Source organism: Tachypleus tridentatus, chromosome 7 (assembly GCF_004210375.1).
Source record: "Tachypleus tridentatus isolate NWPU-2018 chromosome 7, ASM421037v1, whole genome shotgun sequence".
NCBI classification, from domain to species: Eukaryota; Metazoa; Arthropoda; class Merostomata; order Xiphosura; family Limulidae; genus Tachypleus; species Tachypleus tridentatus.
The window spans coordinates 106,084,537-106,106,697 of NC_134831.1; the positions used below are offsets into that span (position 1 = coordinate 106,084,537).

The 22,161-nt window shown below is 32.0% G+C and overlaps 1 protein-coding gene across 4 annotated transcripts; it reads right to left on the minus strand.

Annotated features, from left to right (window-relative positions):
* Nucleotides 1–1,371: 1,371 nt before the first annotated feature.
* On the minus strand, nt 1,372–13,110 carry LOC143256327 (histone-lysine N-methyltransferase SETD5-like). 4 transcript variants are annotated; one of them, XM_076513407.1, is made up of 10 exons: nt 12,973–13,110; nt 12,235–12,305; nt 10,946–10,990; nt 8,777–8,938; nt 8,403–8,581; nt 6,379–6,499; nt 5,606–5,715; nt 4,063–4,146; nt 1,746–1,907; nt 1,372–1,476 (listed from the first exon to the last, which is right to left on the minus strand). In XM_076513407.1, exons 1-9 carry the CDS (start codon nt 12,977–12,979, stop codon nt 1,844–1,846), a joined length of 843 nt encoding a protein of 280 aa, XP_076369522.1. In that variant the 5' UTR covers nt 12,980–13,110; the 3' UTR covers nt 1,372–1,476; nt 1,746–1,843. The 4 variants fall into 4 exon arrangements, with proteins under 4 accessions (XP_076369522.1, XP_076369521.1, XP_076369519.1 ...); XM_076513406.1 differs by having other exon boundaries at nt 10,946–10,993; XM_076513404.1 differs by having other exon boundaries at nt 10,946–10,993; nt 12,235–12,326; nt 12,973–13,001.
* Nucleotides 13,111–22,161: the final 9,051 nt, after the last annotated feature.

Consider the following 22,161-nt stretch of genomic DNA (forward strand, 5'->3'; position numbering starts at 1 on the left):
GTAGTCTTTTTTTTCTGGGTGATAGATTGGCCATGTCAGGGACAAATAAACTAACAGTTATGATAATGTAGTCTTTTCTTCTGGAAATAGAATGGCCACGTGAGGGACAAATAAACTAATAGTTATGATGATGTAGTCTTTTTTGTCTGGGTAATAGAATAGCCACGTCAGGGACAAATAAACTAATAGTTATGATAATGTAGTCTTTTTTTCTGGGTAATAGAATGGCCATGTCAGGGACAAGTAAACTAACAGTTATGATAATGTAAACTTTTTTCTGGTAATAGAATGGCCACGTGAGGGACAAATAAAATAACAGTTATGATCATGTAAACGTTTTTTCTGGGTAATACAATGGCCATGTCAGGGACAAATAAACTGATAGTTATGATAATGTAAACTTTTTTCTGGTAATAGAATGGCCACGTGAGGGACAAATAAAATAACAGTTATGATCATGTAGACGTTTTTTCTGGGTAATACAATGGCCATGTCAGGGACAAATAAACTGATAGTTATGATAATGTAAACTTTTTTTCTGGGTAATAGAATGGCCCGCGTTAGGGACAAGTAAACTAATAGTTATGATAATGTAGTCTTTTTTTCTGGGTAATAGAATGGCCATGTCAGGGACAAATAAACTAACAGTTATGATAATGTAGTCTTTTTCTTCTGGTAATAGAATGGCCCGCGTGAGGGACAAATAAACTAATAGTTATGATAATGTAGTCTCTTTTCTGGGTAATAGAATGGCCACATGAGGGACAAATAAACAGTTATGATAATGCAGACTTTCTTTTCTGGGTAATAGAATGGCTCGTCAGGGACATATAAACTAATAGTTGTGATAATGTAGACTTTTTTCTGGGTAATAGAGTGGCCATGTCAGGGACAAATAAACTAACAGTTATGATAATGTAGTCTTTTTTTTCTGGGTAATAGAATGGCCATGTCAGGGACAAATAAACTAATACTTATGATAATGTAGACTTTTTTTCTGGGTAATAGAATGGCCATGCCAGGGACAAATAAACTAATACTTATGATAATGTAGACTTTTTTTCTGGGTAATAGAATGGCCATGCCAGGGACAAATAAACTAATACTTGTGATAATGTAGACTTTTTTTCTGGGTAATAGAATGGCCATGTCAGGGACAAATAAATTAATACTTATGATAATGTAGAGTTTTTTCTGGGTAATAGAGTGGCTAATATAGCTGAGAAATAAAATTTAAAGAAGTCTTTCAGACTGTAAAGAAATATTTACAAACAAAACAATTTCAATACTACATTCTGATTTATGTTTAGTAAAATGAAAATTTATGAATGAAAAAATTTTCTGACTAAAATATTACTATACTTTACCCTCTTTTAGTCTTCTGTCTAAAGACTGGTCAGACATTTCATGCCTTCCTTCGTCAACACTGTCCTTCATTAGTGTCATCCCATGTGTTTCATTTTCTTCCTGTTGACACTATGAGGAGAAATGGTTTTAACTGAAAACCTTATACCATCTGTCATTTACTTGAAATATCACACTCTACACCAACAGTTGCAGATTTATTACAAACAATTATATTACTTAGATATTTCAAAACCAAGTATATATTTTCAACCTGTCTGTAAGATGTAAATGTGAACAATGTGTAAACTTAAAATATAGTTTTATTATATAATTTTAGAATGTATGTTGTTAATACCAAACAAAATAATTCACATGTTATATAACATATTTTCACACACCTGTTTAATATCACCAGTACTGCAACTTCGGAAACGAGTCTTCACGGTAGAATTTATTGAAGTGTCTGAATCCACTTCTTTCAGTTGGTTATGGCTACTTAAGTCATCTCCAGTAACACTAGTTTTTCTTTTTTTCTTTTCCTGTCATTATTCACTTCAAAACTAAAATCAAAATAGATTTTTTTACAATTATTGTCATATAATTACACCTAAGAAAATCCAACTACTTGTAAGTTCAACTTGCAATACAGTATTTATAACTTAAAATTAAATTCTACTCCAAATTTAGATGTTCAACATGTTGTTAAGAGAATAATTTACATTTGGTTAAATTATTTCAAGCAGCTACCAGAGCAATAACAGTTCATGAGACAGCAACACAGACTAGTTAGTAATTAATTAATATCTAGTTATAATAAGAGTAATCAATAACATAACAACATAACCTAATAAATAATGAGGACTTGAAGCATTAGTTCTGTCTAAACCTTTGTATAATGAAGTGTGATACAGACAGCTTTATGTAATATTAGAGATAAACATTTAGAAAGTGACATAAGATACAGACAGCTTTATTAAAATATTTAATATTATGATATATATCTTAATGTAATATCCTAACTACCAGTTCTAAGTTATTAATATTTTAGAAAATCCTTAATGTCTTCTGGAATTAGAATCACAACATGTTTTTTTGTTGGTTTTTTTAATTTCCTGCAAAGCTACACGAAGGATATCTGCACTAGTTATCCCTAATTTAGCAGTGTAAAATGAGATGAAAGGCAGTTAGTCATCACCACCTACTGCCAACTCTTGGACAATGCTTTTACCAATGAATAGTGGGATTGACAGTCACATTATAAAGCCCCCACAGCTGAAAGGGCATGTTTGGTGTGACAGGGACTCAATCCCACGACCCTCGGATTACAAGTCGAGTGCCTTAACCACCTGGTCATACTGTGCCCAAAATTTAATATCTTGCCTTTTTCTAATTTATTTACTGTCCGTCATTGAATAGCAAAATAAAGTTTCAAGTGACATCCTAACTACGACTTTGGGTAGTGAAGTAGGATACAAAAGTTTCAAGTGACATCTAACTAAGACTTTAAGTAGAGAAGTAGGATAGTAAAAGTTTATAGTAACAACCTAACTAAGACTTTGGGTAGAGAAGTAGGACAGTAAAAGTTTCAAGTGACATCCTAACTAAGACTTTAAGTAGAGAAGTAGGATAGTAAAAGTTTATAGTAACAACCTAACTAAGACTTTGGGTAGAAGTAGGACAGTAAAGTTTATAGTAACATCCTAACTAAGACTTTGGGTAGTGAAGTAGGATAGTAAAAGTTTATAGTAACATCCTAACTAAGACTTTGGGTAGTGAAGTAGGATAGTAAAAGTTTATAGTAACAACCTAACTAAGACTTTGGGTAGTGAAGTAGGATAGTAAAAGTTTATAGTAACAACCTAACTAAGACTTTAAGTAGAGAAGTAGGATAGTAAAAGTTTATAGTAACAACCTAACTAAGACTTTGGGTAGAGAAGTAGGACAGTAAAAGTTTATAGTAACATCCTAACTAAGACTTTGGGTAGTGAAGTAGGATAGTAAAAGTTTATAGTAACAACCTAACTAAGACTTTGGGTAGAGAAGTAGGATAGTAAAAGTTTATAGTAACATCCTAACTAAGACTTTGGGTTGTGAAGTAGGATAGTAAAAGTTTATAGTAACATCCTAACTACTATCTAAGTATAAAGAAAGCAATACATATAACTTCTGACTCTATAATTTATAAGGAGTGCAAAAGTGGCTGTTGTAGGTGAACAAAAAAATCAACAGATATATGCTTGGTCTAGACCACCATCTAATATCATTGCTATATTATAACAAACAAACAAACAAACATAAATACAAGATATGGTAATTAACGTGTAATATTTGTGGTATTAGTATTTTTACAAAGAATACCTCACATACAAAACTTATAGCTATCTGGTAACTTTACACAACCATATCACTGATCATTCATATATAAACTCACAGCACCAATGTGTTAGATCTGTGATATAAATTACAAACTTTGACATTTAATGTGCACACCTCATCTGACTAAATCTAAGTTTCATGCACCTATTCTTGAAATAAAAAAACTATTATTACCAATAAATCAATCACTGTCAGATTTATAAACAAGTTTCTATCTTTTTTTATCCTTTTGTTCATGACAAACAATCCATTTGCCATATAGTATCATTTTTTGTCTCTTAAAACCCAATTACCATATTCTTTCACCTAAATCAAAATGTACACTGACACCACACTTACCTCTTATTATGGTTCTGGACCCAGAATAATGTGGAACTGCCACCACAGTTCTGCTTGCCACATGCGCACTGTACACCTGTGTTACTGTACAAGTAAAAACACTGACTCTCAACATTATATCACATTTCTTAATCTATATTTTGAACACATAAAACATACTACAGTAAATTGAACTATCAAATTTAATGAACTTCCTCAAATCAACACCTATGAAACTTGACTTCAGAGATACTGATGGGTCACAAATGTATTAAAAAACGTTTTGTCAAATAATACTGACTGAAGAGTAAATATAAATTATTGTAAATTACTTTAGCAATTTTACCTGCTCATTCACACACGTTTCATCATGTTTTTCTTGCAACAATGCATAGATATACTTAAATTTGGATGCACTATGTAAAACTTCCATGCATGTGAAGCTACAGCATGATACAACATCTGTAAAACATCCGTGTATGTAAAGCTACAGCAGGATACAACATCTGTAAAACATCTGTGTATGTAAAGCTACAGCAGGATACAACATCTGTAAAACATCTGTGTATGTAAAGCTACAGCAGGATACAACATCTGTAAAACATCTGTGTATGTAAAGCTACAGCAGGATACAACATCTGTAAAACATCTGTGTATGTAAAGCTACAGCAGGATACAACATCTGTAAAACATCTGTGTATGTAAAGCTACAGCAGGATACAACATCTGTGTATGTAAAGCTACAGCAGGATACAACATCTGTAAAACATCTGTGTATGTAAAGCTACAGCAGGATACAACATCTGTGTATGTAAAGCTACAGCAGGATACAACATCTGTAAAACATCTGTGTATGTAAAGCTACAGCAGGATACAACATCTGTAAAACATCTGTGTATGTAAAGCTACAGCAGGATACAACATCTGTAAAACATCTGTGTATGTAAAGCTACAGCAGGATACAACATCTGTAAAACATCTGTGCATGTAAAGCTACAGCAGGATACAACATCTGTAAAACATCTGTGTATGTAAAATTACAGCAGGATACAACATCTGTAAAACATCTGTGTATGTAAAGCTACAGCAGGATACAACATCTGTAAAACATCCGTGTATGTAAAGTAACAGCAGGATACAACATCTGTAAAACATTCGTGTATGTAAAGCAACAGCAGGATACAACCTCTGTAAAACATCCGTGTATGTAAAGTAACAGCAGGATACAACATCTGTAAAACATTCGTGTATGTAAAGTAACAGCAGGATACAACATCTGTAAAACATTCGTGTATGTAAAGCAACAGCAGGATACAACATCTGTAAAACATTCGTGTATGTAAAGTAACAGCAGGATACAACATCTGTAAAACATTCGTGTATGTAAAGCAACAGCAGGATACAACATCTGTAAAACATCCGTGTATATAAAGCTACAGCAGGATACAACATCTGTGTAAAGATTTCTGGAAGAAAATAGAACTACATGAATTACTTTATTAAATATTAACATGTATATAAATAAAAGACCAATCTCAAGATGTTCCACTTATTATACACTCACCCATCTTCAGACACAAAATCAAATGGAATTGTGATTTCCTGTTCTTTCTTGATATCTTTTCGAGAAAATATATACAGATGCAGCAGACCATTGAGAATAGCATGTCTTACCTAGAACAATGAAGTCAGTCAATCTCTCATCAATTATTCTTCAATGTTCAATAATGACAATTTATTTGGAAAATTAAAAACTGCAAGATAAAAGAAAACAACAGTTAGGAATAAACCTTTTTCTATCACTGTGGGAAACTTAACTGTACCCTTAAAAAGTCAATAAACATGCTCTTAGAACACAAAGATGTTGTGTTTTCTAGAGATTTATTACTGGAATAATTTTGTGAAAAAAGATTATTGTTTTTATAAGAGACCCCAAAATCGATGTCTTAGAAACAGTTTATCATCATTCTTTGGGAGAGTCCTGGGTCTCTTTTTAAAAACCACTGGAATTTTTGTGAGTGACACAACTTGCTGACTTCTTAACTAGAATGAAACTAATTACATTTGTCTGACTTTGTAAGAAAAAAACCTTAAAGTATGAAGAGAAATTTTGTTTTATTTCTTGAATAAGAAAAACAACTGACAAACAGCCTTTAAAAGCAAAAAATTAAAAATATCAAATATTTTATGAAGAATTTATTTTACACTTAATTTTTAAAATAACTGTATACCAATGATTGTTTAGAATTACATACACATTATAAATTCATCTGTAGGTATTACTGGTAATAATATTCATAAATGAAAAGAAAAAACTAAATATTCTGAAACACTAACTTCAGCATTTGGGGTACACGACCTGCGTATAAACCTTGCAATGTTACCATAGTCCCTTGCATCAACACAGATCCCTTCTTCATCTTCATGAGGTTTGTGGAACAGAACAAATGGGAAAACCCTAAAGCAAATACAGTTCAACCATTACATTGTTTATTTTTAGTTATTTATATTCTGTAAGTTTATAGTAATGTCTAAAGAAACTATGTTTTTGTATAAAGAATAAAACCTTCATATACTTCACATTAAGAACTGTCTTGCTAGTTGTCCTTAAGAAAGTTTAAAATTGTCTTACTAGCTGTCTCTCAGAAAAAAGTTTAATATTGTCTTGGTATAATTATACTGATATATCTTCTCATGCCATTCAGTGAGTTCCACAATTATTTTGTATCTTATCTTCATAGCAGTGACTCATAACTACTTAACTCTCCAACTTCTGGCTATGGGCACTGCCCATAGCTAACATCACTCTTACCATATTTCGTGCCAAAGAAACGAAACTAGTAGATGAAATTGTCTGAAATTTGACAAGAACTTTCCTAAAAGTATGTAATTCAGAAACATATTTTATTGTGATCTTTTTTTACTATTTCTGTTATACAAATCATTATTTAACGTAGTTATTTTTCTACTATTTCTAATAACAAATCATTATTTAGTGCAGTTATCTGCACTCAGAACCTAACAATTCACCTGCAAAGTGATCTTCATTTTAAATATAAAAATACTGTTTATTGTCATAGATTAACATTTCACTTGAATAACTTCAAGAAACTCTTAAATGAATAACAGAAATTTTTAAGGTAAATGTTTATATTTACACTTTCTCTACTGTATTACTAGCTCTAGTTATTATTATCAATACAGAGTGTAATGAAATGTTTAAAATTAAGATATGGAAATAAGTTCTTACTTTAGTGAATAATCTTCAAATTATTTCTTTGAGTCATATGCTTAATTTAGCTCTTCAAAAGTTTTTTTTATTTTTAATGTTTTTATTTCTTTTCCAATTCTTTATCTGTTATTATGTAAGTTTACACACCTCAACAAGTGTGCAAAATAAAGTTATAATGGGCAACAAGTCTCCTCTTGTCTCTCTTTATAATGCATGGCCAGCAAAGTGACACATAGAAAACTTAAAAGAATCACTACACCTTTCAAATATGATTTTTAAAACAAATAATGCATAATGAAGTAAAATATAAAAGTAAAACCTAAATTTAGTGTCACTCTTTATCAAACTAATATTATAGTATAAGACAAGAAAAAACAGCTAAGTGCTAGGGAGCTCCACTCTCAACAAGTTTTTCAACTTCCTCTGTCAAACACCAGTTAAACATGAAATTGACTCCTTTTTAGCTATAGGAACAGCATCCAAATTAAAATTGTCACTTAGCAACAGAGCTTCTACTTTACAAGAGGGAGTAGCTTATATGAGACTGAGGAAACTTTTACAACTGTTGTGTCCAACAGAAATTCTTGGGATGTTCTCAAATTGCTTGCAAGGAACCGGTATACACACAAAACTTTGAACATCTACATTTATTTACACACAGTTGTAACCAGGTCAATGTTTGTAACCACAAGCACTGTATGTGACAGAATAAACACAAATTAATATTGTAGAGGTTTCTTTTGTAAAACCAAGGAATGAAATCTTAGATAATTTGATACTTTCAATTTTAAAGGAATTAGTTATAATAATTTCATTGAAATACATTGATAGTAAAAACAATTTAATTATATTTTGAAGGTAATGCAGTGTCATGCACAGAAAGGAATATAAAAATGGTGCTAATCTTATTGGGTTAAGTGATTATTGAAAACACAGCTTGCTTCAGGAAGGAAGGGTTAAAGTTTAATACTTCCAAGGTCAGTAACACACTCATTGTTTTATAACTTGTAAACCAAAGGTCATATATTCATCGGCTAATTTTTGCTTACCTTTACACAATTTATAAAATTCATTTTACAAAATACAAAGGAGATACAAGTGTCTTGAAACAACCCATGCAGTAACTCACCTGCTCCTAAAAACGGGATGTTGTCCATGAAACTGTGATAAAGTCAGGAAACGTCCTCTGTATTCTACAATGACCTGTTCCTTTTTAATGTGTTGAGTAGAAACTAGACATCTTTGAGTTTTGGAGATTTCAGATACTTTACATAATTGAGCCTGTAACTGTTCTGATACAAGTTCATTCTGCATAGAACAACAATTACAATAATATTATAATGTACAACTCAAAGCAACAAACATTAAGAAAATGACACAACAGATAAAATACGCAAGTCTATTAAATGAAACTAACTGCTTATACCAACCACAAATGATGAAAGTAGATATACTCCACATCAAACAATACAGAAACAAAACTGAATCTATATCTAAACTTACATGAACTCTCATAACCCCTGCTAGAAGCTGAACCTCTGGTGTGTACTGATTGGTGACAGCCTGTTCATAACTGTCAATCCACTCTTTCAGGTTCATGTGGAGGACCCACGCTTCCTGTTCTTCTTCATCAGCTGTGCTGGTGTTGCCACTTTTACACTTACTCTAAATATGTAAGAAATTCACAACTGAACAAACTGCATTTGACAACAAGTTTATCAAATAACTACGATATTATGATAATTAACATGAAAAATAACTTGAACAGAAAGGCAGAGAAATTAATTGTTTTCCTCTCATTTTGAGCTAATAGTACACTACTTTAAAAACAATATTATGATAATTAACATGAAAAATAACTTGAACAGAAAGGCAGAGAAATTAATTGTTTTCCTCTCATTTTGAGCTAATAGTACACTACTTTAAAAACAATATTATGATAATTAACATGAAAAATAACTTGAACAGAAAGGCAGAGAAATTAATTGTTTTCCTCTCATTTTGAGCTAATAGTACACTACTTTAAAACAATATTATGATAATTAACATGAAAAATAACTTGAACAGAAAGGCAGAGAAATTAATTGTTTTCCTCTCATTTTGAGCTAATAGTACACTACTTTAAAACAATATTATGATAATTAACATGAAAAATAACTTGAACAGAAAGGCAGAGAAATTAATTGTTTTCCTCTCATTTTGAGCTAATAGTACACTACTTTAAAACAATATTATGATAATTAACATGAAAAATAACTTGAACAGAAAGGCAGAGAAATTAATTGTTTTCCTCTCATTTTGAGCTAATAGTACACTACTTTAAAAACAATATTATGATAATTAACATGAAAAATAACTTGAACAGAAAGGCAGAGAAATTAATTGTTTTCCTCTCATTTTGAGCTAATAGTACACTACTTTAAAACAATATTATGATAATTAACATGAAAAATAACTTGAACAGAAAGGCAGAGAAATTAATTGTTTTCCTCTCATTTTGAGCTAATAGTACACTACTTTAAAAACAATATTATGATAATTAACATGAAAATAACTTGAACAGAAGGCAGAGAAATTAATTGTTTTCCTCTCATTTTGAGCTAATAGTACACTACTTTAAAAACAATATTATGATAATTAACATGAAAAATAACTTGAACAGAAGGCAGAGAAATTAATTGTTTTCCTCTCATTTTGAGCTAATAGTACACTACTTTAAAAACAATATTATGATAATTAACATGAAAAATAACTTGAACAGAAGGCAGAGAAATTAATTGTTTTCCTCTCATTTTGAGCTAATAGTACACTACTTTAAAAACAATATTATGATAATTAACATGAAAAATAACTTGAACAGAAGGGCAGAGAAATTAATTGTTTTCCTCTCATTTTGAGCTAATAGTACACTACTTTAAAACAATATTATGATAATTAACATGAAAAATAACTTGAACAGAAAGGCAGAGAAATTAATTGTTTTCCTCTCATTTTGAGCTAATAGTACACTACTTTAAAACAATATTATGATAATTAACATGAAAAATAACTTGAACAGAAAGGCAGAGAAATTAATTGTTTTCCTCTCATTTTGAGCTAATAGTACACTACTTTAAAACAATATTATGATAATTAACATGAAAAATAACTTGAACAGAAAGGCAGAGAAATTAATTGTTTTCCTCTCATTTTGAGCTAATAGTACACTACTTTAAAACAATATTATGATAATTAACATGAAAAATAACTTGAACAGAAGGCAGAGAAATTAATTGTTTTCCTCTCATTTTGAGCTAATAGTACACTACTTTAAAACATTTCCAGTACTCATATAATAGTTAAAATTCCACATATTGTTAGGAAATTCATTTTTATTGTCTAATCCATTTTTTAACTACTTCTAGAACTCCAGAATTCAGAAGACAGACAGGGACCCACGTATTAACAAGAAATTCTTAAGAAACTAAGTTGAATAGACAGCACCTGCCAGCTGTAAACACAAATATAGAGGACAAAGGTTAGAAAGTCTTCCACTTTTGTGTTCAGGTCCATTCAACTTGGTTTCATTATAAAACTCTGTCTAAACAATCTATCAAAGAAGGAATAATTAAATTTATCTGATCAGAATTTAAGTTTGGAAACTGAATAATATATACAAAACTGTCCACATACTTTTCTTCTAACTTTTACCTCCACTGCACCTTCTTCACTGTTAACCTGCTAACAAAAGATTCTCATAACATTTATAAATATACCAAATCCTTTTTTTAAATGTGCTAAATTAAACTTCAAATTAAAACCTCCTGAATAACTCTTAAGAAACATTTATTTTTTTTCCATATGACATAAAAACTGTAGAATTAGCAATTTGTTATGTGATTATTTATAACTTCATCTCAGCAAACAAAATATTTGCACTAAAAATACACACTTCATCCATACAATCACCAGAATGTTAAAAGTAGAAAGACATTTCTTGACAGTACAGTTAAGGTTACAGAAACAGACACACACCTTGACATTTCTTTACTTGACAGTACAGTTAAGGTTACAGAAACAGACACACACCTTGACATTTCTTTACTTGACAGTACAGTTAAGGTTACAGAAACAGACACACACCTTGACATTTCTTGACAGTACAGTTAAGGTTACAGAAACAGACACACACCTTGACATTTCTTTACTTGACAGTACAGTTAAGGTTACAGAAACAGACACACACCTTGACATTTCTTTACTTGACAGTACAGTTAAGGTTACAGAAACAGACACACACCTTGACATTTCTTGACAGTACAGTTAAGGTTACAGAAACAGACACACACCTTGACATTTCTTGACAGTACAGTTAAGGTTACAGAAACAGACACACACCTTGACATTTCTTTACTTGACAGTACAGTTAAGGTTACAGAAACAGACACACACCTTGACATTTCTTTACTTGACAGTACAGTTAAGGTTACAGAAACAGACACACACCTTGACATTTCTTTACTTGACAGTACAGTTAAGGTTACAGAAACAGACACACACCTTGACATTTCTTGACAGTACAGTTAAGGTTACAGAAACAGACACACACCTTGACATTTCTTGACAGTACAGTTAAGGTTACAGAAACAGACACACACCTTGACATTTCTTTACTTGACAGTACAGTTAAGGTTACAGAAACAGACACACACCTTGACATTTCTTTACTTGACAGTACAGTTAAGGTTACAGAAACAGACACACACCTTGACATTTCTTTACTTGACAGTACAGTTAAGGTTACAGAAACAGACACACACCTTGACATTTCTTTACTTGACAGTACAGTTAAGGTTACAGAAACAGACACACACCTTGACATTTCTTTACTTGACAGTACAGTTAAGGTTACAGAAACAGACACACACCTTGACATTTCTTTACTTGACAGTACAGTTATGGTTACAGAAACAGACACATACCCTGACTTTCTTGTTTGTTCTGCTTTGACCACTCCTGCTCCTACTCCTCTCTTGTTTTCTATTTTGTGCTCCTTGAAAAACACAAATGTGATCTTCAGCAAGGAGAACTTTGTTTCAATAAACTGAGCTTGAATATTACAATTTACAACAATGTGTAATCAACTTCTTACTTTTCTATATTTAAAGACTTAAATAATGCTCACGTCCAAAGTTCTGCAAATAACATAAAAACCTAGATCTCCAAAGCTTCAACTACTGAAGCCTAAAGGTAAACTTCTAATAAAACTTACTTGTAATGTATTTTATATAACACAAATGATTAACTGATGTGAAAGATCTTACAGTACACGCAAATACAATTAAAATATTCCAACAATCAATGTTTTGAGAATGCAACTAAAAACCTTACTTTTTATGATTAATAAAAAGCCTTACAATAAACATTCTACACATTTTGTTATCCTGAGAAAGACATGATTTGAATCAGAACCTGTAATGTCATGGAATAAAGGTTTTTAACCATGTTAGAAGTCTGAGTATTTTACATTTTAAAATAGTTTCACTCGCAAACCTTTATTTATTTTCATATTTAAACCAGTAGAAAAATACTGTAATAATTATTTAGCCAGTACATAGCTTATTTCTTTTAAAATATAATGACACAGTTAATAGGTTTTATATTTAATACTGCAAAACTTTAATGGTATTATGAAAATATTTAAAAAAAAAAATACTGACCGGTCATTTCTTCCTTCTTTCTAATTTGCAATGCTTTAGCTTTGTGTCTGTCAACTTCTGAGGTTCACATTTCTCACAAAGGTAAGTATCGGAATACTATTCCTATCAAGCCCCATGCAGTCAACATGTTGCCACACGCTGATAAGAGAGAGAATTTATTACTTATACGCACTGATCTAATGGAAGGTACCTTACCAATTTACCATTATACTCTGTAAAGATTACCAGTCTCAGTCTAAAAAGGTAAAGTTTGGCTTTTCTAGCCATAACACAATCTCATGCTCACAGTAACTCATACAATGTATAGTTTTGACAAACCACACATACACAACTGTTTGTTAATAGACAGATATGGTAATCTGAGAAGTTTCAAATTCATAAACTTATTTCAAGTCTTGATGATTAAAATCATACTTTACATGTGTAACAGACATATACAGTTTATATTTTATTCAAAGAGAGTTTTCAAAGTACAAATTTTTCAGCCTAACTAGTTGTAGCAAATGACAGAGGATTGAAAAGTGTTATTTCTGGAAATACATTTACAACTCTTGATGGGAGGAAGTAATTAGATACACATTAACATTCTACACAATATTAAAACACAACAACCACAGATATTTATACTCACCAACACTTGTCACAGCAAATCATGTATTCATCATCACGATTAAATCCACTGAGAAGAGAAGAACACTAAATAAACAATACTGGAAATAATATTATTAACAAAAGTCAACAAATTCTTACACATTAGTTTTGAAGACTTCTCAATTTTCTCTCAAATAAAACAAAACTACACTTTATTACCCTTAATCGGTCAGTATGTTTAGAGTAAGAAACACAATACAAATGAAGACACTTACCAAATACACCTTGTTATACTGTCTTCTTGCATTTAGCATATTCAAAAAAGACAAACACAATAAAATGAAGACACTTACCAAATACACCTTGTTATACTCTCTTCTTGTGTTTCTGTATCATTATTTGTGGATGTTGTAGAGATAACAGAAAAGCTTGTGTCCTCATCAATGGATCCATTAACTTTGGGACAAGGGGATTGAGGGGGTGAAGGGGGTGGAGGTGCACCATAATTATGATCCTGTAACAATGAAACAAACATTCACACTGTAGTGTCTAAAACCTCAATATCTAACTGGTACTGGTACAATATGTAAGGTTAAATTAGTGACACGTAATACATTCATCCTAAAGTGGCTAAAGCAAAACATGTAACTAGTACAATACACTATGGTAAAATATTAAAATATAATATATTCACCTACTAAAAACTAACACTATCCAACAAGTACCTTGAATACAGTTTATGAAAACTAACACTATTTGACAAGTACCTTGAATATGCACATCAACAGCTTATGAAAACTAACACTACTTGACAAGTACCTTGAATATGCACATGAACAACTTATCAAAAAGAACACCATCTGATAAATACCTTGAATATGCACATCAACAGCTTATGAAAACTAACACTACTTGACAAGTATCTTATACTTTAGCACATTCTGCTTAGTTGTTTAAATAAAAAGTCCTTTATAAATTAAATAAATATGTGATGTTAACAAGCAGTCTTGTTAATTATGAGCACTTATCACTTTTATCCTAGGATAATACACTAAAGTTCAGCCTACTTGATAAGGTAACCCAAAACATCCTGGATACATGTACCCTGGATGTGGACTGTGGGCATAAGGTTTTCTTTCATGGCGGGGTAACTGCTGTACTGGTGCAGTAGATACTGATGGTGGTGTTGCTCCAATAGGTTCTGTGTACTCCTCTGACACCTCTACTGGTTTATGCCTAGACAAAATGTTAGTAAACTTGAAAAGAAAATCTGGCCAATTCATTTAACATAAAGTATGTAATAAACTAGATCCTGATACATTACATGTATCATCATAACTAGATCCTGATACATTACATGTATCATCATAACTAGATCCTGCTGTTTACACCTACACCATTACATGTATCATCATATTGTGTCATATTCATAATGACAACCAACTACATGTGAACAACATTCCTACATTTTAGATGATACTATATAAGTAGATTTAAGTGTAAAAACATAACACCTACATCTGATAGCACAATGAAAGATATAATCATTATTACATATTTCAACCAAGTTTCAGTAACACAGTTACCATCATCTCTAACCTTTATGTTTGTTGTATTCAGGATTATGTATTTATACAGGTATATTTATAAGAACTTTACTTCTAAGTACTTAAATTTTATAACTGTCATAAACATTTACATTCATACATTTCAAGTATTTTAAAAATAAAGTGAAACTAATATAACTAGGGCTACTGATTTTTTACTTTAAATGAGTAACACATCCATCACACAAAAATTAAAACCAGTTTATTCAGTTTACATTAATGTTCTCACATTCCTGATCAATGTGCTCACGACTGAACACTTTGCATACGGACTGCATTGTCTTGGAATGTTACTCTGAAGAAGCATGTTTGTTCATTATAAGTTTGTTTCATATAAAATATTAACTACCCTTATGAAGCTTTAACATAACCAGGACTATAGTTTACCTGTTATTATTATAATAAATAAATCAGTGTACAGTAAATATACACAGTATATGTATGTTCTATACAGTTTTAAAAGTGAAAAAAACCTGATTTTCAGGAATCTACATAAACTACTAATTTTCAGATATCTAAACATACTATAAATCAAGTAAAAATAAACAGTTTGAAGAAAAATATGTAAGTATAGTCAGTACTAACAGTAACACGTTTACATATATACCTTTATAAATGAAGGATGTTGTATTGGGTTTATTGAAACACCTACACCTTCTATATAATTATTTTGTATTCCATTTTAATGTATATATATTGGGTTGAGGAATAATTCGCGAGCGTTTTTTCAAGTTAAAAAATATATTCATAAATGAAAGCGCTTTATAAAATATTTCATGTCATTTGGTAGATAATTTTTTGCTCTAATAGATGGTGTGTTTGATTTTCATATGTCTTTAATTTTTGCTTTCATTTTCAGCTCATTAAATGGAATGTCAAGTGGACAAAATCGAGCATTTTCGACACCATCTGCTTTTCGCATTTAATTTCTTGCAATTTCGTTTAAAACAATGCATACTATATACCTAGGTATTACATGAAATAAAGTATCATAATAAATGTTTTGGGTGTAATGTGTTCATGCATTAAAGTATTGTATAGTCTTGCATGTAATGCTTGAATGAAATTATTTAAAAATGCTCATGAATTATTCCTCAACCTAATATATATATAATGTTCCAGCACTTACTATAACTTATTGATAAAGGTACACCTATTAAAGTTAATATATCATTACGATATGACTAATGCTCTCAAAATAAATTTCTCTGATTAAATTTTAAACTTTAAAACTTTACCATCACCTATACAATATTAAAGTTTGTTTATGAATTAAAATACAATGGAGAACTTACTCAACACCTGGACCCATGTCAGAGGATGTCTCAGTTTCAATAATACATGCAGGAAGGGGAGTCACAGTCACTGATGATGGCAGGTGATGAGCTGTTGAGCCAATATGAATAACAATGCTCATATTACAGTGGTGTAAGATCTATGTTGGAAAGCATTACCTCAAACGACTTCTACTTTGAGCAACAATCAAAATCAAAACAGGTATCGTTGATCACAAAACTTCCTTACATCATGTAACAAATGCTCTTCAACTGTCCTTGAGAAATCTTCCAACATGTTCACAAAATCCATAATTATGGATACAAACAGGTGTGGGTATAGAGCACTTGAAATGTTACCCAACCTGAAGAAAAAAATGAAAAATATTAAGAAATCAACAACTTAAGATTTTAAAGAATCGGTACCTAGTGGATATAAATAGAGTACACTGAACACCTTGTGGATATAACTACAGTACACTGAACACATAGTGGCTATAAATAAAGAATACAGAATAATGGATATAACAACAGTACACTGAACACATAGTGGCTATAAATAAAGAATACAGAATAATGGATATAACTACAGTACACTGAACACCTACTGGTTATAAGTAAAGAATATGGAATACATCACATTACATGTGATGTTAGATAATGGCTACGAATATATTGCATAACACGTGATGTTAGATAATGGCTACGAATATATTGCATAACACGTGATGTTAGACGGTGACTACGAATACATCACATTACATATGATGTTAGTGTCTATGAACACATCACATTACATATGATGTTAGACGGTGACTACGAATACATCACATTACTTTTGATGTTAGACGGTGACTACGAATACATCACATTACTTTTGATGTTAGACGGTGACTACGAACACATCACATTACATATGATGTTAGTGTCTACGAACACATCACATTACATATGATGTTGTGTCTACGAACACATCACATTACATATGATGTTGTGTCTACGAACACATCACATTACATATGATGTTAGTGTCTACGAACACATCACATTACATATGATGTTAGTGTCTACGAACACATCACATTACATATGATGTTAGACGGTGACTACGAACACATCACATTACATATGATGTTAGACGGTGACTACGAACACATCACATTACATATGATGTTAGACGGTGACTACGAACACATCACATTACATATGATGTTAGACGGTGACTACGAACACATCACATTACATATGATGTTAGGCGGTGACTACGAACACATCACATTACATATGATGTTAGGCGGTGACTACTGAACACATCACATTACATATGATGTTAGGCGGTGACTCTGAACACATCACATTACATATGATGTTAGGCGGTGACAACGAACACATCACATTACATATGATGTTAGGCGGTGACAACGAACACATCACATTACATATGATGTTAGGCGGTGACTACGAACACATCACATTACATATGATGTTAGGCGGTGACTACGAACACATCACATTACATATGATGTTAGGCGGTGACTACGAACACATCACATTACATATGATGTTAGGCGGTGACTCTGAACACATCACATTACATATGATGTTAGGCGGTGACTACGAACACATCACATTACATATGATGTTAGGCGGTGACTACGAACACATCACATTACATATGATGTTAGGCGGTGACTACGAACACATCACATTACATATGATGTTAGGCGGTGACTACGAACACATCACATTACATATGATGTTAGGCGGTGACTCGAACACATCACATTACATATGATGTTAGGCGGTGACTACGAACACATCACATTACATATGATGTTAGACGGTGACTACGAACACATCACATTACATATGATGTTAGACGGTGACTACGAACACATCACATTACATATGATGTTAGACGGTGACTACGAACACATCACATTACATATGATGTTAGACGGTGACTACGAACACATCAAATTACATATGATGTTAGACGGTGACTACGAACACATCACATTACATATGATGTTAGACGGTGACTACGAACACATCACATTACATATGATGTTAGACGGTGACTACGAACACATCACATTACATATGATGTTAGACGGTGACTACGAACACATCACATTACATATGATGTTAGACGGTGACTACGAACACATCACATTACATATGATGTTAGACGGTGACTACGAACACATCAAATTACATATGATGTTAGACGGTGACTACGAACACATCAAATTACATATGATGTTAGACGGTGACTACGAACACATCACATTACATATGATGTTAGTGTCTATGAACACATCACATTACATATGACGTTAGTGTCTATGAACACATCACATTACATATGACATTAGTGTCTATGAATACATCACATTACATATGACATTAGTGTCTATGAATACATCACATTACATATGACATTAGTGTCTATGAATACATCACATTACATATGACATTAATGTCTATGAATACATCACATTACATATGACATTAGTGTCTATGAATACATCACATTACATGTGACATTAGTGTCTATGAATACATCACATTACATGTGACATCAGTGTCTATGAATACATCACATTACATGTGACATTAGTGTCTATGAATACATCACATTACATTTGACATTAGTGTCTATGAATACATCACATTACATATGACATTAGTGTCTATGAATACATCACATTACATATGACATTAGTGTCTATGAATACATCACATTACATATGACATTAGTGTCTATGAATACATCACATTACATATGACATTAGTGTCTATGAATACATCACATTACATATGACATTAGTGTCTATGAATACATCACATTACATATGACATTAGTGTCTATGAATACATCACATTACATATGACATTAGTGTCTATGAATACATCACATTACATATGACATTAGTGTCTATGAATACATCACATTACATATGACATTAGTGTCTATGAATACATCACATTACATATGACATTAGTGTCTATGAATACATCACATTACATGTGATATTAGTGTCTATGAATACATCACATTACATGTGATATTAGTGTCTATGAATACATCACATTACATGTGATATTAGTGTCTATGAATACATCACATTACATATGATATTAGTGTCTATGAATACATCACATTACATATGACAGTGTCTATGAATACATCACATTACATATGACATTAGTGTCTATGAATACATCACATTACATATGACATTAGTGTCTATGAATACATCACATTACATATGATATTAGTGTCTATGAATACATCACATTACATATGATATTAGTGTCTATGAATACATCACATTACATATGATATTAGTGTCTATGAATACATCACATTACATATGATATTAGTGTCTATGAATACATCACATTACATATGATATTAGTCTATGAATACATCACATTACATATGATGTTAGTGTCTATGAATACATCACATTACATATGATATTAATGTCTATGAATACATCACATTACATATGATATTAATGTCTATGAATACATCACATTACATATGACATTAATGTCTATGAATACACCACATTACATATGACAATAGTGTCTATGAATACATCACATTACATATGATATTAATGTCTATGAATACATCACATTACATATAATGTTCACCTTCACTATTGTTTTATAAAAGTATATTTATTTCAAAAATTTTTGTAAACACTTTAAGCTTAGCATTTTACTTTGGAAGACAACACTTCCAGAAATAAATTTAGAAAACTTTTTTCTCTCTATCTCTTTTGGTGTTAGTTCTACAACATTCTATTCCTGATTACGCGGATCTCTTGGTGTTAGTTCTACAACATTCTATTCCTGATTATGCGGATCTCTTGGTGTTAGTTCTACAACATTCTATTCCTCATTACGCGGATCTCTTGGTGTTAGTTCTACAACATTCCATTGCTGATTACGCAGATCTCTTGGTGTTAGTTCTACAACATTCTATTCCTCATTACGCGGATCTCTTGGTGTTAGTTCTACAACATTCTATTGCTGATTACGCAGATCTCTTAATGTTAGTTCTACAACATTTTATTGCTGATTACACGGATCTCTTGGTGTTAGTTCTACAACATTCTATTCCTGATTATGCGGATCTCTTGGTGTTAGTTCTACAACATTCTATTCCTGATTACGCGGATCTCTTGGTGTTAGTTCTACAGCATTCTATTCCTGATTACGCAGATCTCTTGGTGTTAGTTCTACAACATTCTATTGCTGATTACGCGGATCTCTTGGTGTTATAGTTCTACAACATTCTATTGCTGATTACGCGGATCTCTTGGTGTTAGTTCTACAACATTCTATTCCTGATTACGCGGATCTCTTGGTGTTAGTTCTACAACATTCTATTCCTGATTACGCGGATCTCTTGGTGTTAGTTCTACAGCATTCTATTGCTGATTACGCGGATCTCTTGGTGTTAGTTCTACAACATGCTATTCCTGATTATGCGAATCTCTTGGTGTTAGTTCTACAACATTCTATTCCTGTTCATGCAGATCTCTTGGTGTTAGTTCTACAACATTCTATTCCTGATTATGCAGATCTCTTGGTGTTAGTTTTACAGCATTTTATTCCTGATTACATAGATCTCTCGGTGTTAGTTCTACAGCATTCTATTCCTGATTACACAGATCTCTGGTGTTAGTTCTACATTCTATTCATGATTGCGGATCTCTTGGTGTTGGTTCTCACGTTCTATTCCTGATTACACGGATCTCTTGGTGTTAGTTCTACATTCTATTCCTGATTACGCGGATCTCTTGGTGTTAGTTCTACATTCTATTCCTGATTACGCGGATCTCTTGGTGTTAGTTCTACATTCTATTCATGATTACGCGGATCTCTTGGTGTTAGTTCTACGTTCTATTCCTGATTACACAGATCTCTTGGTGTTAGTTCTACATTCTATTCCTGTTCACGCAGATCTCTTGGTGTTAGTTCTACATTCTATTCATGATTACGAGGATCTCTTGGTGTTAGTTCTACATTCTATTCCTGTTCACGCAGATCTCTTGGTGTTAGTTCTACATTCTATTCATGATTACGAGGATCTCTTGGTGTTAGTTCTACGTTCTATTCCTGATTACACGGATCGCTTGGTGTTAGTTCTACATTCTATTCCTGATTACGCGGATCTCTTGGTGTTAGTTCTACATTCTATTCCTGATTACGCGGATCTCTTGGTGTTAGTTCTACATTCTATTCCTGATTACGCGGATCTCTTGGTGTTAGTTCTACATTCTATTCATGATTACGCGGATCTCTTGGTGTTAGTTCTACAACATTCTATTCCTGATTACGCAAATCTCTTGGTGTTAGTACTACAACATTCTATTCCTGTTCACGCAGATCTCTTGGTGTTAGTTCTACAACATTCTATTCCTGATTACGCGAATCTCTTGGTGTTAGTACTACAACATTCTATTCCTGATTACACGGATCTCTTGGTGTTAGTTCTACATTCTATTCCTGTTCACGCAGATCTCTTGGTGTTAGTTCTACAACATTCTATTCCTGATTACGCGGATCTCTTGGTGTTAGTACTACAACATTCTATTCCTGTTCACGCAGATCTCTTGGTGTTAGTACTACAACATTCTATTCCTGTTCACGCAGATCTCTTGGTGTTAGTTCTACAACATTCTATTCCTGAT